The sequence below is a fragment of the Eptatretus burgeri genome, chromosome 6 (assembly GCF_056783735.1).
Source record: "Eptatretus burgeri isolate ZD-2024b chromosome 6, Ebu_testis_v1, whole genome shotgun sequence".
In the NCBI taxonomy this organism is placed as follows: domain Eukaryota; kingdom Metazoa; phylum Chordata; class Myxini; order Myxiniformes; family Myxinidae; genus Eptatretus; species Eptatretus burgeri.
The window spans coordinates 9,530,478-9,549,416 of NC_140966.1; the positions used below are offsets into that span (position 1 = coordinate 9,530,478).

The 18,939-nt window shown below is 42.0% G+C and overlaps 1 protein-coding gene across 5 annotated transcripts in view; it reads left to right on the forward strand.

The window, feature by feature from the left end:
- Positions 1 to 18,939, forward strand: part of LOC147024223 (partitioning defective 3 homolog) — a 206,709-nt gene that overhangs the window by 1,925 nt on the left and 185,845 nt on the right. For 4 of the 5 annotated variants that reach the window (XM_085883900.1, XM_085883899.1, XM_085883898.1 and 1 more), the window contains exons 2-3: positions 15,280 to 15,381; positions 15,799 to 15,976. In XM_085883900.1, the coding sequence (XP_085740026.1) occupies positions 15,280 to 15,381; positions 15,799 to 15,976 (280 nt within the window). Of the gene's footprint in view, positions 1 to 15,279; positions 15,382 to 15,798; positions 15,977 to 18,939 lie in introns of those variants that run through there. The other variant, XM_085883902.1, reaches the window with a different exon arrangement.

Consider the following 18,939-nt stretch of genomic DNA (forward strand, 5'->3'; position numbering starts at 1 on the left):
GCTGGCTTACGTTGAACTTTTGATGTTTTTTTTTTTTAAGATTCGGACGTATTCATAACGAGTTGGTCTTATGTAGAACGCATTGGTAACGGACACAGAACGTTTCGTTGTGTTATAGATAACTTATACCAACGAATGCTGAACCTGTTGTCGGCGTTCACAACTTATGCCCAACGATGGTATAACTTATGCATAGCGCTGCACGTATCGCCGACGATGACGTGACGTAGCTTATCAAAAGGCTGCCGCACACCGATTCAAATCATAACCGCCGCAGAAATGGAAGTGTCAACATCACAGTTACACCTTGGCGATCTTGCCAGCGTATGCCGACCTCTGAAAAATGCGTCTAAAACGCTGGGGGCACGTCCAATACGGTATGGGTAAGTTTGGTATACGTGAATAGAACGCTAAAGTACGCTATCATACGTCTTATTAAGTGGAGTACGTCTTGTTATTATAAACATGTTAAACATTTTACAACGTACTTGCAGTCTGAGACACGTTCCGCATGCGATGGGAATAAGTTGTACGCACAATATGCGAACGTTGGCACACGTCGACAAAAGTTACTTGTAAGTTACTCATAAATCAAAACACTCAAGGTAATGGTTAGCGTCAGTGTTCCAGACTCCATGGGTTTTTTTGTTGTTTTTTTTTTCAGCATGACGGTCATGTTGACACTTCGATTCCTAGTGCGGTTATGATTTAAATCGTTGAGCGGCAGCCTATTAATTATATTATATTATAACTGCACCACAAATCGAAGTGTCAACATCACCGTCATACCGAAGAAAAGAAAAAAAAAACCATGGAGTCTGGAACACTGACGCTAACCATTACCTTGAGTGTTTCGACTTATGAGTACCTTACAAGTAACTTTTGTCGACGTGTGTCAACATTCGCATATCGTGCGTACAACACGTTACTCATAGGTTAGAAATAAGTTTCGGGTACGCTAAACATTACCTCGACGTGTTTCGGCTTCTGAGTAACTTACAAGTAGCGTGTGTCAATGATCGCATGACGTGGCTACAACTTATGGCCAGCGTTATGCGGAACGTGTGAGTCATACGCTGGCATAAGTCTTAAAATTTCAAGCATGGAAAATTCGAGGACAACCAAAAAGTACAACGTTTAAAGCCAGCGTACTACGACGTATGGCAGTGTTTTTCAGCGTGCTCTCAATGTTATCAAAACTTACCCATAACGTATTCGACGTGTACCAGCGTTTTACACAAATTTTCCAAAAATCGGCATAAGCCGGCTAAAACGTCAAGGTGTGACTGGGCCTTTATGAGGATCATCACTGACCCCAGATAGCTAAGTACTCTATCCGGTGGCATTGCTTTGTTTTCTATGTTCCTTTGTCCCACGCTTTGTTTTCTATGTTCCTTTGTCCCACGCTTTGTTTTCTATGTTCCTTTGTCCCACGCTTTGTTTCTATGTTCCTTTGTCCCACGCTTTGTTTCTATGTTCCTTTGTCCAACGCTTTGTTTTCTATGTTCCTTTGTCCCATGCTATGTTTTTCTATGTTCCTTTGTCCCACGCTTTGTTTTCTATGTTCCTTTGTCCCACGATTTTTTTTTCTATTTTCCTTTGTTCCACGCTTTGTTTCCGGTCGCAATGCTTTGTTCGATGCTCAATGATTCCTTTTGGTTTGTGTTTCCATGCGTTTTGTGGAAATGAGATATTGAAATTTCTGCAGATGTGCCAGTGGATTACTCTACATACCTTGTTGTGCCTTTGTGTGTACAGCTGTTCTGACATGTATTTTGAAATGCCGAGAGGAGGTGGCTCGGACTTTATTTCTACCTTGTGGAACCTCCACTTGTCCGATTGACTGTCCTGTCATTTTCTCAAAACCATTCATGTTGTGTGCTTGGTCTTGCGCATTTATAATTATTCGTTCTCCCTCCCAGTTGAGCTGACCTCTTCTTCGCCATTCCAATGAGCTTTCTTTGTCTATTCCCAATCTGTCCAACTCTTTTGTAGGTTTTTCCTTCAAAATATGCTCAGAGTGGATCCCGGCGTCCGTCCGTCCGTCCGTCCGTCCGTTAATATTTGACAGAAACAACATCTCACAAACTACCTGACCAATTATGGACCAAATTTGGTTTGATACATCAGGACAGCAAGGTCTCATGAGGTTGTGATCCCCATTGATGCACCCCCTATAAGTGGGGTTTTGTCCCAAATATTGGTATTTTATTTAAAAATATCTTCTTCTCAGAAGCCACCAGACAGATCCAGAATAACCTTAAGTTGTGCTCCTCGTGGTCATATCGCCCCCGGAAAGGGGCTACAGACACCTTCCCCAAATCCCACATTTTCACTAAAACATCTCCACAACTACCTGAGCGATACAAACCAAATTTGGTACAATACATCAGGACAGTAAGGTCTCATGGTGTTGTGCTCACCATCAGGATCTACTCATTTAAAGGGAGTGAAATTGGGATTTGCCCTAAATATTGGAATTTCATTCAAAAACCTTCTCAGAAACGGACAACTGAATCCAGACCAAACTGGCTATGTGGCATCTTGATTGTGCCCGAGCCTAAGGTTGTGCTCCCCATGGCTGTATCTCCCCTGGAAAGGGGGTTATGGCCTCTCTCCTCTAATCCCTAATATTCATGAAAACTAATTTTCTTCATAAACTATATTACCGATATGGACCAAATTTGGTACGATACATCAGAACAGTATGGTCTTACAGTGCCTATAGAAAGTCTATACCCGCTTTCAAATTTTTCACCTTTTGTTGCCTTCTGTCTTGGAATTAAATTGCATCAAAATCAGACTTTTTCCACCTTGATCTTTGCTGTGAAATGCTTTGGACACGTCGTAACCCACAACTTCCAAGGGAAAATCAAATTCTACAAATTTCAGAAAATTTATGAAATATACAAAACTAAAATATCTTGGTTGGATGTGTCCACCCCCCCCCCCCACTTATAAAGTCAATTGTAAATTAGCTCAGGTGTTACCAATCACCTTCAAAATCACACTCCAAGTTAATTGGTTTCTACCTGTGTTAAATTTTAGTGATTCTGAATATTTCAGAATAAAATCAGCCGTTCCTGTAGGTTTCCTCTGCTGGGTAGTGCATTTCACAGCAAAGACTCAACCATGAGCCCAAGGAGCTTTCAAAAGAACTCTGGGATAAAGTTGTGGAAAGGTGCAGATCAGGGGATGGGTGTAAAATATTTCAAAGGCCTTGACTATCCCTTGGAGCACAGTCAAGATAATCATTAAGAAGTGGAAGGCATATGGTACCACAAAGACCCTGTCTTGATCAGGCTGTCTCTCCAAACTGGATGACCAAGTAAGGAGGAGACTGATCAGAGAAGCCACACAGAGGCCATTGGCAACTTTGAAAGGGCTACATGCCTTTATGGTAAAGACTGGTCACTGTGTGCATGTGACAACAATATGCCAAGCACTTCACAAGTCTGGCCTGCACGGTTGGGTGTCCTGAAGGAAGCCATTACTCAAAAAAGCCCACCTTGAGTCCCGTTTGAGGTATGCAAAAAAAACCAAAAAACCTTCCAGAGATTATGACGCCATGTGGCAAAACGTTTTGTGGTCTGATGAAACCAAGATGGAACTTTTTGGCTTAAATGCAAAATGTTACTTTTGGTGCAAACCCAACACAGCACATCACCCAAAGAACACCATCCCTACTTTGAAGCATGGTGGTGGCAGCATAATGTTATGGGGATGTTTCTCATCAGCAGGGATTGGGGCACTTGTCACAATATAAGGGAAAATGGATGGAACAAAATACAAAACATTCCAGAGGAAAACCTGCTGCCTTCTGCAAGAAAGCTGAAATTGGGACGGAAGTTCACCTTTCAGCATGACAACATGAAGCACACAGCCAAAGCTATACTGGTGTGGCTCAGGAACAAAAAGAGAAACGTCCTTGAGTGGCCCAGTCAGAGCCACGACCTAAATTCCATCAACAATCTGTGGCATGATTTGAAGATTGCTGTTCATCACAACTCCACATGAAACTTTGACTGAGCTTGAACAGTTTTGTACAGAAGAATGGGCAAATATTGCCCAATCAAGGTGTGTAAAGTTGGTAGAGACCTATCCCAACAGACTCACAGCTGTAATTGTTGTCAAAGGTGTTTCCACCAAGTATAACTCAGAGGGGGTGGACAATCATCCAACCAAGGTATTCTATTTTTGTATATTTAATTATTTTTTCTGAAATTTGTAAAATTTATTTTTCATGCGGAAGTTGTGGGTTACGATGTATAAATATAGGTGGGAAAAGCCTGAGTTAATGCAATTTAATTCCAGGATATACGGAAACAAAAGGTGAGAATTTTGTCAGGGGTTGTAGACTTTCTTTAGGCATTGTATGTGGTTGTGCTCCACATCCGAATCTTCCCCCTGTAAGAGGCTAAAAAGGGGAATTTCACCTCTTCTTCGGGTAATTTATTTTAAAATCTCAGAAACCGACAGCCAGATTGCCACCAAACTCTTCATGAAATACAAGGACCATGCCGTTAACTTAAGTTATGCTCCCGATGATCATACCACTTAAGGGAGGAGGGCCATAGCCTCTTCCCCCTCGTCCCTCATTTTCACCACACCTGTTGGGGAAATATCCATCCCATGGGGCTATATATAAATATATTTTAATCTTCCTGCTCTTTTGTCGTTTTCCCAGTTGTCAGTGAATATCTGTTGATATTTCACTTCAATTTTTCTTTTGTTGGGTGGTCGCTGCTCGACTACCCTTATTCTCAGTTTTTCCGTCTGTGTGTATGTTTGTTTGTATGTAATGGACAGCTATGGAGGCCAGATGAGTCAACCGATTTTGATGAAACTTGACAGGTAGGTTCATACCAGGATCTAGTTGTATGCTTTTGAGCACCGTTGCTATTGACGCTGCCGTTGCTCAGCAACGGGACTTTGAAATTTTTGAAAAATCCTAAAAAAAAACAATTTTTTCAAAAATCGGCTACCGCGCTTTTATGCGCACTATAATCAACCTCTTTGTCAAAAATTTTCAGCCCGATCCGTCAAAAACTGTATGACTAGTATGCAATTATGTAGCGACCACCCATGTCGCCTACCGGCATGTCTCTTCATTTATCAATCGTTGGGGCCGTATTCATTGCTGTTTCGGTTTCGTGCGTGACACTTTCCTTTTGCACCTGTCTTTGGAAATTTTTTTGCGAAGTGGGCTAGGGATACCTTTTCTGGTTTTCTGCTTTTGTGTTTGCATACAAATTGGATTCTGTACTCAGCCTGTCCGACAGTTGTCATTCTGTGCACTTGGTTGAGTTCCATCAGGCCGCAACCTCCTCATTTCGGCAGGTACGTTCTCGGGATGCGTTGATTTTTGTAGAACATTTTGTGGATGGTGAGCAGTTTGTTCGTTTCGATATTTAGTTTGTTCATTTCTTTTTGTGGCCGCTTTATTATTATTTAGCTGTATTGAAACACTGGTATTGTTAGTTGGTTTATGGCTTTGATTTTGTTTGTTGGAGAGAGGTACGTTTTCAGGATCAGCCGCGTTCAATGCAGGTATTCTTTGGCAATTGTTTGACACAACCGTTTGTGTAATATTTGGTTGCCCTCTACTACATAGCGGTATTTGTATGATGCTTTGTTGTCTAGATCCTGTGCTGTGTCTCAGTCGATTGTTATGTTGTCTCTTTTTGTTGATTTACCCTGTACCAATATGCACTTGGTAAACCTATCGAGACCAAATTCCTTTTGAATGTCGTCGGAGTATCGATTCACTAATTTCAGTTGTTCCACCAATTTTTCATCAAATGGTGCAGAGCTTTAGATCATCCATCTGCAGTAGATGTGTCACCTTTCCTATCTCTTCGGAAGTTCTCTTATTGGATGTTGGGGTGTATCCATGTCCTTGCTCAGTGGTGTCAGGGCCAGACAAAACAGGAGGGGCGAAAGGCTATCTCCCTGGAAAATCCCGTGACATAGCTTCATTCCTGGTATTTCGATTTTTTTTTTTTTTTTTTTTTTTTTTTTTTTTACTTCCAAGTGTTGAATTGTCAATGTGGTGTTCCACAGCTCCATTGCTTTCTTCATCAGTTTGATTGTTTGGGTGTTGATCTTGTACAATTACATGCATTGTATCATCCATGAATGGTGGAGCACTATCAAAAACTTTTTGTAGTCCATCCAGGCTGTGGACAATTTGGTTATTCTGGTTTTACGATTTTGGAGTATGGCCTTTAGTAATGGGTGGGCTATTGTTCCATAGCTCAACCTCTTTTACATCGTGTTGGGTGATTGCATATAATTTCTGTTTTATTTTTTTTTTTTTTGTCCTGTCAGAAGTTTATATTGTTGTGGAGCCGGGCGTTGGTTGCGAGCACGACCGCTAGGTGGAGCAGTAGGGTTGACTCTACCGAACACCCGGAATCTAGATCGTACCTTTCGGAAAACTCATAGGTACGGGTCCCTTACAGGACCGTGAATCGTCAATAAATCAACCACGTGGGACAGGGTTATTTGCAAAACTTCAAAATACCTTGAGGCCCACGTGGCGAGCTACCGAGGATTCACACCCTCGACGGCACTCGTACGGGACGAGCCGTATTTGTGCTCGAACCGTGCGTAACCCGAGAGGATGGTTACCGAGGTCCCGTCAGTCCAAATGTACAATTTGCCGCTTCCCAAATTTCCCAACACGCACTATGTTAAGACAATGAAAGAAACACAGAAACGAGCTGAAACATTTAACAGGGGATTTATTTATAATGGGGGGAAGGGGGAAGGGGGTGGGGGGGAGCACGCAAGCAGCAGAGTTATCCGATTATAAGAAATGAAATGGAATGTACAAGCAAAGTACTTATCCAGTTTCTACTTAAAGATGGGGCCCCACGGACACACACAGATACCCAGAAAGAAAAATGGACCTTCTCGCCTCGTGCGGTTTGGCCGAGACGAGCGAACCGGACCGGCGTCGAGATGCGACCAGCCCAGCGCCAAGGAGATGCGACCATCCCAGTGTCGACGAGAGGCGACCATCCCAGCGTCGACGAGAGGCGACCAGCGTCGACGAGGTGCGACCCGCGCTCCAGCAGACCAGAGCATTGTCGAGATGTGACCTGCGCTCCAGCAGACCAGAGCAATTCAACGTCGGTGACGATACGAGAGCAGAAGAAACGCCGCAAGATGCGACCAGCGTCGAGAGATGCGTTCAGTGCTCGAGCAGACCAAACGCAATTATCCTTGTTTTTCTTGCGCTCGTCCCGACAACCACGCTCTCCCCACAAAAATCTCCCCACAACCACAAAAATTGTTACGATCGCGCCGCAACCTTATTGCCACTTGTCCGGGGGGGGGGGTGGGGGTGGAACGCCTCCTCGCTACCTGCTCTCCCTCACTGGATGCTTTTGGCACGCAATTTGCTCGTCACCCCTGTGAATGGCTGAAAGGGGCGCCAAGTCCGCTGATTGTACCGGAGCGGTGTGACGGCCGTCGAGGCGGACCGCTCTTCAAACAAGGAGAGTAACATGGTCCCGCCCTTCAAACAAGGAGAGTAACATGGTCCTGCGTGGGCTTCGCCCACGTACGTGCTGACACGCACGCGTGCAATGGTGCCGGTGGAGGATAGTGGGAGGAAGCGAAGGCAGGTGTGTTGTTGTAGTTGTCGTTCATGTAAAAATAAAAGAAAACCCTGACTATCAAAATAACTCCGCAGCGCATGAACATTTAATTCCCATTAGACCAGGGACGGGACCCTAACTAGAAACACATACTTATCAAAATCAAAACGGCTGTCTGTGTGCACAAGGCTTCCAAATTCGTAACACTATGTTGTTGGTCGATACTTGTAAGGTAGTTGGGTTTCTTCAGATTTTGGGATGAGGAAGGTGTTCACCTCACTGTGAGCTTATTCATCCATTACCTCCTCCCCTTGGATAAGTTTGTTGAATGCTTGACCTTACTGATTGTGGAGAGCATTGAGTCGCTTTTGCCAGAAATTTGGAATTTGATCTGGGCTTGGACTTTTAAAGTTTGCCATTTTTTTTTTCCCCCTTCATCCATTATCATTGTGAGCATATCCTTTAGGAGGTTGACGTGGATTTTTTAACCCACCTTGTTGTGATCGTTGTCCTCCTGAAGGATTCTAACTGGCCGATTGTGGAATCCTATTTGACTTCAGGCAGAGTTTAACGTTTGTCCGATTTGGTTATAAAATCCTACAAAAACCCTATCGACACTGATAAAACTGATGTCCACACAAGTCCTTCCTTGTGAAACAATTTATTTTCTAATTATCCACTATACACTTCTCACCCTAATACAATGAACTTAAGAATCCCCATTGATTGCAATATTATTTGGTTCTATTTAATTTATTCTTACTTTAGTTAACAGTTAGACCAACCTGATTCAATTCACTTCTACATTACATCAGAGAGTTTTATTCTAACTTGGTACTTGATCAGTTCCAAGGGTTACAAGCCACTGAGATACTATACTTCCTCATGTGCTTGCACTGAAACAATTTACCTTTCAAAGCATTTTATACTTTCATGAGAGAGAGGTTGGGAGATATTCACCCAGACTGTAGACGTGTCCTTTAGACGAAAAGCCACTTCGTACATTTCTAAGCAAAGGTTCATTTATCAGCTCGGTCACTCTGCTCCAGAACAACACATTTCTTATCATTTCGGGCAAAAGTCTTTTGGCCAGAAATGACAGCCAATTCAACTTGCAGCATAAAAGTTACATTTCTGAAACTCCATTTGTTACAATATAAAATACATTAATATAAATTTTTCCCCCACAAGGTGATGCTTTTCTTTTCCAGATTATATATCCAATCCGCTTCCTTGTGTTCTTTTGGGTCTTCATAGATTATTTTCCAAAAGTTTGGAAGTCTATTTTTCTTCGGGGGGACTTGTTGCATTTTGCGTTTGTTTTCTTAGTTTGTAGGAGAATCCTTTCGGGTTGTTTTCAAATAACTGCCTTTGTTTTCTCCCATTGTTAACCTCATCGTGATATATTTTTTTATTTTTTTTAATCTTCCTTTCTATCATTTTGAGTGTTTTGAGCAACTATCACCTCTCGGGATTTGTCCTCGGCTGTGTATGTATATATATATATATATATATATATATATATATATATATATATATATATATATATATATATATATATATATATATATATATATATATATATATATATATATATATATATAATTCTCTGTACTAGCTTTGGGCTTCTATTTCCTCTCATAAACTGTTGTGTTTGTCCCATTTCCCTTCTCAGTTGTTCTCTCTGTTTCATTGTATGCCTGGTGTTAGCTTAATGGTTCAGGTGGTGGGCTTGGGATCCTGGGATCCTGAATTCAAATCCCACTCGGCTGTTGACGTAATATCAGGTGGGGTTGATTCTGCCTGTTGTCCTTCCGAGGTCGGCAAAATGAGTGCCAGCTTGCTGGTATACTGTGTCGGAGTGGCGACCCGTCCAGAATTGTTCCCAATAGCCAAGGAGACTGCTTAAGTAGCACCAACGCTCTGCACAGAGTATGGTCCCAATGGATGGATGGATTGGTCTCCATTTCCATGGTGGCACTTGGTCTTTGTCCACAGGGCCTGGTTTATTTTTTGTGGCAATGTTTGCCTGTCACTTTTTCTTGAATGAGCAATGCTGCTGCAAAGGTCAGGGTTGATTTCTGTCAATCCAGCTGACCTTGGTAGGATTTTTCTGCTGTGTTGGTTCTGCTCACCAGTATTCTTGTCTTTTTGTATAGTGGTCTTTCTCTGAGTGGTATCAGTCCCATCTCCTCTATTTTGTTGGCCATCTTTTCCTCCAGGTCACACTGCTCTTCTGTGTGTGTGCATATGCACGTAACACGTACACACGTGCCTCCGCCACCGGTCGTCATCTCTTCTCGAGAGTTTCTAAGACTGACTGGAGCCTTTCCTAGTCCTCCATCTCCACCCCAGCAAGGAGCCATGGCTCATCAACCAAGCAGTTTCCTTATCCGTGCTATGTTTCCACCAAGGCATAAAGCCAACTCATGGCGCAAGCCATCTCCTAATCCGTGCTCCATTTAACGGAGCTTTCCCTGGTCCTGAAGCATCCATCTTCACCCCAGCAAGGAACCACGACTCATCGACCAAGCAGTTTCCTTATCCGTGCTATGTTTCCACCTCCATCCCTGAAGTGGCGATGACGTAGACACATGCAAATCCCGCGTGGCCTCCGGGGTATGCCCGGTCTTGATCTCTTCCTTCCTCAATGGGGTAGAGTAAGCAAAACCCAACAACCTGCAAGATCAGGCCACGTCCGAAACGCATGTCGATAAGCACGATTCCAGGCACCATGTGCGTGGTACACTGGCTCACCAAGGCTGCAATCCACAGCTCGGTTCTCACTCGCATCAAAGTTGTATTCGGCGCGGTCGTCAATCCCACAAAACTCGATCTCTCTCATCAAACAAGCGGAAATTTGCAAGAGAGAGTTCTCCAAAGCTCGGGCCTTCTCTGCCGGCTGCACAGAGTCACCAAGTGCCACCAAACTGCAGGTCTGGGCCACGTCACAAATGCATGTCGAACGGTATGATACCAGGCACTCATGCACATCTCTTCCCATCGAAGCTGCTGTTTTCACCTCTGTCTTCACTACCTTTCTTCAAAATTGTTCTATTTGATGCAGACCTCGGTACTTTCTGTCCCAGGCGAGAGGGAGGCGTCAAATCACGCTGCCTCCCACCCTCGCCACCAGTATGTGCGCATGCCGTTTCCATCTCGCTGCATCCCAACTTTTTGATGTCTCATTACAAATGAGGACAAGTCCACCTATCATCGAGGAAGCCACGGAGTCGTTGACATGTTGAGCTTGCAATGTACTTTCCATCATCAGTGGTTTTGTGTTCCTGGAGCTCTGTAATACGTAATCATTAAGTTGTACTGCACAGGGTGTTCCATATGTTTATTTACTCTGATTTGGATGTTTTATTTTTAAATTATTTTTTACCTCTGCCACCGAAGGTGAAGGAGGTTATGTTTTCACCCCTTTACGTCTTTGTTTGTTTGTTTGTGTGCAGGCTATCTCAAAAGGTTGTGGACGGATCCAGATAACATTTCGTGGACAGGTTGGGGTGTGTGAGACGAGGATGAACTGATTCGATTTTAGTGAAGATCCAGATCCAGATCCGACGACGAAAGTTTAAGTAATTCTTCACCATTCAGACATGGGGCCAAAAACGATGTATTGCACGATATCTCAAAAAGTTTGGGACGGATTTGTACGAAACTTGGTGGACAGGTTGAGTGTGTGACAAGGAAGAACTGATAAGATTTTGGTGAAGAGCCGAATCTCGATCTGGATACGAGAATTATTTAATTATTAAAGTGATTCTTCACCATTGAGAGATATGACTAAATACGATATAGTGCTGTATAGCATGATATTTCAAAAATGTATTGGTCCCGATATGGTCTCATGGATGAGGTATGCGCTCTCCCGAGTGGCCTTATAGTTTATTAGTATTATTTTTTTTTAATGTTTCTATTTTTGTCTTTTCATTTGATGACTTTCAAGCCAGATTTCACAAGAACCCTTATCTTGATTGATAACTCACAATACATGAAATGGGTATGAATAACAAGTGTAAAAATAGATGAATGAGTCTATGTATTTGTTTTATAGGAAAATCCCACTCCCTTTGATGGCAGCCTGGGGGCAGGGTGGAAGGATAGTTGGGGGAGGTGGGGCAAATACAGTTTGTTCTATGTTTAATAATCCCCCCTGTCTGCAGCAAGGGTCAGTAAACCACTTGCACTGTGATATGTGTACAGGTGAAAATCATAAGTAGTCTTCCTCACCACCCTTGGGAAGGAGGGGGGAGGGGATGTGCGTGCGTGCGTGCCCTGGCCCTGGGTACCACCAACACCATGCAAAAATTTGGTGATCAGGCAAAAATCATAAGTTGTATCCCATTTCCTCTCGCAAGGAAAGGGGGTGGGATTTTATTATCTTGCCAAAACGAAGTTTTTGCAAGTAATGTTAGTCAGCTTGTATGTTTTTTTTTGTTTGTTTGTTTGTCTGTAAGCAAGTATAAAAAATTCTGCAGAGCACAGTTATCATTAGAAATTTTTCTAACTTCGCATATCGGAGGCCTATCGAGGTCCCTTTCAGTGCACAAAATTTTGAAGGTCAAAGGTCAAGGTCACTTTGTCGCAAATCAGGGGAGTCGACGAAACCCTTATTTTTTGAGTAATTTTGATCGGATCGTCTTCAAACTTCATGGGAATTTAGTTCATGGTCTGGCGCTCAGCTGATTAATTTTTGGTGGCGATTGGCCTTGACCTTCATGGTTAGCGCCGAAGGTCAAACATTTGTCCCCAAGGTCAAATTTTCAAGTTTTAGGAACCATATCGTGTCGTACCTCAAATTGAACACCTCGATGAGTGCTTTCTAGATATGTCAAGCTTGAGACATTATGACGTCATTTTGTGACGTTATGAGGCAAAAGCATATTTTTCATGGTTACTCTGTAGAACGATTCTCATCGGAATCTCTCGTAGGCAGATATTCCTCAAGGAGTCGCTCCTGGTGGATAGCAGCTCTGTTCACCTCAGTGTGACCTTAAAGAAGTCACACGTGGTCACCTATTGGCAAGATACGGGTCACCCTGCGGGTGACATTGGTTTATTTTATTTTTTCCTTGTGTCCATGACCTTATTCTGGGTAAAATGAAAACACATTTGCAAAATTTGGGGGAGATCGGCCCAGCCTTGGTTTTTTTTTTTTGTTTGTTTTGTTTTTTCACCCCCTATTTTCAGATGTTTTGAATGTCCAGATATCGTAAACTACCTGGTTAGCTAGCAAACTGGCTCCATTCATATAGCTATTGCTTAATTATAACATTTGAGTTATTACAGAGGTTATTAGAGTTTGATGAGAGAGTTCATTTGTTTGTCTCTGGTGAAGTGTATCATTTGTGTGAGAAAACTGAAATTTTACTCTTGCGGCACATTCATGTGTTCAAACACACTGCACTTTCAGTGTGACCCCCACCATAAAGGTCTATCTCGAGGTTTCATGGTCTCAAAGGTGAACATGGCCAAGTTACAAATTCTGGTTCGTGAAAAATAGTGGTTTGGCGAGCTAGTTAGTGAAAGACTTGGGCCAAGCTTACCCCGGCCAACCCCACAACAACGTGAACACAGGAACACGATAAAGAAGAAGAGCGTTGGTGCTGCCGAAGCAGTTTCTTTGCGAGGGTTATACTGGGTGGTTTGCCATTGCCTTCGCAGCATTGTTTGTTTGTCATTTTAAATGCCGAGCTTCAACCAAGGAAGCAGGACATACCATTCTTCAAGTCTTCAGTGTGACTCGGTCAGAGTTCGAACCGCTGACCTCCCAGATTCAGAGCAGATGCTCTAATGATTACACCACCGAATCTGACCAACGGAACGGTTGAAGAATACTTTGTTTTGTCTTGAATGTCAGTTTGTAATTTTATTTTTAAAAACTGTAATCGCTGTGATGTCAATTGTATCGCTGTCGACAAACATCGAAGATTGTCGAGCGCTCACCAAGGATGAAGCCTTGATAAAGCATAACTAAATAAGGCTGTTTATTGTCTTCAAAAAGGGTGTTTAAATGAATCCAAACACTCAATTTTCACTCGTGCACTCTGCTGGAGTCCCCTTCGTGTGCATGCAAAGTTTCAGGCCATTAGCGTTCATGGTTTCGGAGATATGGAGGACACACACACACACACACACACACACACACACACACACACACACACACACACACACACACACACACACACACACACACACACACACACACACACACACACACACACACTTTTTATACATTTGCAAATACAACCCGTCATCCCTTAACCACCATCCAGATAGGGTTGAGAGAGAGAGATGGGGGAGGGGGGGATTCCGACAGATGTAACGTCCAGTTTAACAGCACACACAATGATGAATCGCCCTCCCTGTGAAACACCAGGATGACTGTTTATAGCTCGGTCAGGAGTCATACCTCGGCGAGACAGCTTGGAGGGAGCATGCGTACCTCTTGGCTTTCCTGCCGTGATGTGGTGATTCATTACTTCACAACTGAAAACATTTTTTCCTTATTGTGATCATATAATTTATTTTTCCTTCCTTCCTCCGGTATCGAACCGCGATATTGCCATTGAAGCTTGAAAAACGCGCACCAAGCGCCTTCATCAAGCACTCCACAAAATGGTTGAAGAAACTTTTAAAAACAAAACGTGAAATGTTTGTTTACATTTATCTATGCAGAAGTGACGGGTCATGGAACGGAAGATCGTACAAAAATGGGAAGTGTTGTGTAAAATAAAATTTCACATTTTCAGCGAGCCAGCCACTGCCTGTTGTACCGCAGAACAACACGTGGCCAACGCATGCAATTGGCACTGTCCTTTGTTCAAGTTGATCGATATGCAGTATTCAGTGATGGTGCGAATATTGTAGAGCACTCGCCAAGTGGCTAAAGCACTCAAGGAAGCACTCCAACAAAACGGTTAATAAGGAACCGCTGGCTTGGCAAGCAATGATCTGTCGTATTAAACACCTCCCAGTGATGCCCAAGCAATGTCTGGATTGGACAAATGAATGCTTTTTTTTCTTTTTTTTTAGAGCAGTCCGAACTGCTGCTAAGTTCAATTCTGGAGCTGAAATTTTGTAATTTGGCTTATTTTAAGAGATTCTCAAGGTTATGGCATGTGCGGAAATGAAATATAGCCACGAACGCTGGTGTCTGGACGTTTATTAGCATTTCAATGTATCCAGCAATTTGTAGCTATGATGAACAGGGATTGGATAATATGAGCGAGGAAAGTCAAAAAAAAAACAAGCTATCGTTAAGAAATTGTTGCAGCCTGTTCAAAGTTGAGGCATGGTTGAGCAGGCCAAAAAACATGGTGGCTTCACACCCCATTGAGGTAACTCAAGATACGCCTTAAGAGACCCCATTAAGACCCCATTTTGTCATCAAGTCTTCAACAAACCTTTATTATGAGTATATGAAGAACACAAATTGATGAAATTTCCAATGTTTTTTTTTTTTACCGTCGTTTCCGTCAAGTTTTGTTTGAGTAAAAAAAAAAAAAACTGACGCAGATGGTTTTTGCATTTTGAGATACTTTCTACTTTCTTTTTGAACAAGATTGAGTGATTGTGGTTGATTAGGGTGGTGTGAGTTGCTGGATGCTGAAGAGCCATCTCATTTTTTTTTTTATTGTTCCCTTTTCTTTGACTTTTACAGGACCCAGATTGGCAGCTTTCTCTCTTACACTTGGAGCATCGCGATGGTGGAATACTGGATGGAGATGATCTCGTAAAGGATGTTTGTGATGACCAGGATTGGGTAGGTAAATCGTGGTAGTTGTGGCGTGAAAGAGATTATTACAAAAATTGTTGAATGATTCTAATTAATTGCTAAGTCTTGCTGTGCTTGGACTTGAGGTGGGACAAAGAAAATGTTTTTTGTTCAGTTTGAGCATGGAATAAGGCGAACATGAGTGAGCCCAATGGTATGTTTGGTTGTTTGTGGTATGTCCATATTGCAAGCTTTTTGTTTCAGGTTTGGTTTCAAACCTGTTTTACTCGTTTCAAACTGGCTGGTCTCATCGACAGCATGAGCTATAGTCAGAAACTGATGGTTTTGATTTCGTACTATATGACGACACGTTCATGACTTTTAATGCATGTGGTATGCCCTGTCACTCCGGAGGAATCTTCATCCGCTTTTGATTCACTTGATTGTTTCCTTTTTTGTGGACAGCTGAGAGCCATAAATCATGAAAAACAACCTCTGGTTGATGGAGCTGCTGAAGGTTTCAGTGGCATGTATTTTCATGACTCAGCGGAAATGCTGGGCAGTGATGGAGAAAGCAAGCCAGACACGAGTGATCAAGCAGCCTCCACTGAGATTGAAGTCACGCCTTCTGCATTGCGCTCCAGTATGCTCCATTTGATTGAATGTCATGTATTGTTTGTTCATTTTTTTAAATCAAATATGACCTGAAACAAAAAAGTTCAGGCGTCAAGACTCGTGGAAGAGCGGATGTTTTGATAAATATCGAGGAAAGATAAACAAGAAAACAAACGGAGTGAAAACCGAGTACTTCCTTCCATCGGTGCCCGACGATGGCGTCGTGCATCGCCTGGATATGGAATTATGAAGGAGCGGTGTACAACACCGTTTTCAATTCCTCAAGTGGTATCACTTCCACACACCAAGTGTGTTTGTTGATGTATTGGTGCACTGTCAAACTGGTTGTGATTGCTTACCATGTGCTTCTTGCACTCTCCCTTTTTGGAGGATTGCTGTTTTTATAAATCGGGTTTTCCTTAATTGGATGTAATTAGAGATGTTTTGCTTTTGCATTTTGAATGTCAAAGGAATTCTGACTAATTTTCAGGTGGTAACATTTACCTCCGTCACCGAAGGTGAACGAGGCAAGTTTTCACCCCTTTCTGTTTGTTTGTTACTTGAAAAATCTTCAATTTTGCAAGTATATTGGTCAGTCGATTTTGTTATTCTGTCTGTCTGTCTGTCTTTCAACTACAGAGTATTTATATTTCAGGTCACTGAATTCAACCAATTTTTTTTTTCGGTCACCATGGACCAAAAGGTCAACATAGGCCAAAGGTCAACAACTACAGTGGTCTTTCTAAAATCCTCAATTTTCATCCCATTTAGTTGAAATTTGAAGAGGATTTATATTTCAGGTCACTGAATTCAACCAACCAATTATTATTTAGCTCAACATCGACCAAAAGGTGAACATGGGCTGAATTTCTAAAATTGTTAATTTTCATCTGATTCACTTTAAATTTGAAGGAGTTGCATATTTGGTCATTGAATTGAACTGCCAATTTTTTTTTTTTTAGGTCAAATTTGTTTGACCGGATATGTGGACAGATCTGGATTAAATTTTGTGGACAGGTTGAGTGTGTGACAATGACGAACTGATTAGATTTGGGTGAAGATCCGAGTCTGGATCCGACTACGAGAATTTTTAAAGTGATTCTTCACCATTGAGAGATGGGGCAAAAAATGATTTATAGCATGATATCTCAAAAAGTTGTGGACGGATTTGGATGAAATTTGGTGGACACGTTGGGTGTGTGACAAGGAATTATTGATCCGGATCTGGATACGATAATTATTTAATCTCTAAAGTGATTCTGCACCATTGAGAGATTGGGCCGAAAACAATATCGTACTGTTTAGCATGATATATCAAAAATATATTGGGCCTGATATGTTCTCGTGGATCAGGTATTGCATGGAGGAGATGTGTGCTCTACCGAGCGCCATTCTCGTTTTTGCACGCTGTGATTATGTTGATGTGAAAGGTACGATGTAGGTGATTAATGCTTTCTATAATTCACAGATGGGTGTGTTTGTGTGCTTGTTTGGTTTTGTTTTTCTGTCATGCTGCTACTCCTACAGTTGTGATTGGCATGACCCCAGTTGGTGCATAGGGCTGTTTTTATCTTTGCCGGTGGTCTTGGGGAGAGGGAGCACATATCAGAGTAATTATTTTGTACACTTTATGGCCGTGGGGCCCACATTGTCTTGAACGACTTATCGCATTATCTTATCCAGTCACACCACAGATAGTAAAGACAGGGGGAAGGATGACCCGAGAGAGAGAGAGAGAGAACCTTGTCCTCGTGCAATCTATATATTACTAAAACTCTCATCTTGTATGTATGTATGTTCCCAAAATACAGCCAAAATGGAACACGATAGCGCAAAAAATTTAGGGCCACCTTACTCATCATTCGCCTGCGGTGTGCAGTATCAAGTTTCATTCAAATCGGGCAACGAAAAAAAATATAAAAAAATCAATTCCCGATTCAGTCAAGTACTCTTCGGAAGAATTTGATCAATGCAAACAACCTCAGCGGTATAGTTCGCTGGAGCTATCTTTTTTTTTTCTTGAAATGATTTTTTTTTTCATCAACCGCTGTCACAACAGGAAACCAACGAGTTCACGGGTCGTCTCGTGTGTGTGTATATATATACACAAGATGAGGGTTTTAATAATATATAGATGTCTGCACCTACATGAATACCAGTCATTACTTGCAGTATGCAAACATGCTTCACTGGTGTAATATATAATCAACCAGCAGGAGCCTGTGGTAAAAATACCACAATATTAAAAAAAAACTTTTATGTTTGCACTGGTTGAAAGAGCAAAAAAATGGGACGTTATATTATACTTGCAGCAAAGAAAAAATTCTCGAGCGATCTAAGCAGCAGTCTGACCCATCGAATTACACCGCCCTGGTTCAATTGGTTTTGTCCGATTTAATTTTAAAAAATAATTTTTCGATTCGATTTGAAACGAGTTTTACTTTTCCTTTTTTAGCTCGCCTGTTCGAAGAACAGAGCTATAGCAATACCCCCGGCGTGAGCGTCAGCGTCAGCGTGAGCGTGAAAATGTTAAAGTTTTTGGTGCAAGTTATTTTTTCCTTTCTAATGTTTTTATCTACCACACTATTTTTTATATGCCCGATGTGTGTATATATATATATATATATATATATATATATATATATATATATATATATATATATATATATATATACGTGTGTGTATATATATATATATATATATATATATATATATATATATATATATATATATATATATATATATATATACACACTAGCCTGGTGTGTTGGCGCAGTGGTTAGGGCAGCGGCTTGGGATCCAAAAGGTCCTGAGTTCAAGCCCCGTTGGGCCACTGAATTAATACACCAGGGGGTTGACTCAGCCTGTCATCCTTCCGAGGTCGGCGAAATGAGTACCAGTATAGTGGGCCGGTGTATACCCCGGTTAAAATAGGTGTACCATATCCCTGTGTCGTAAGAGGCGACCCGGGTTGCGTCAGGAAGGGCATCC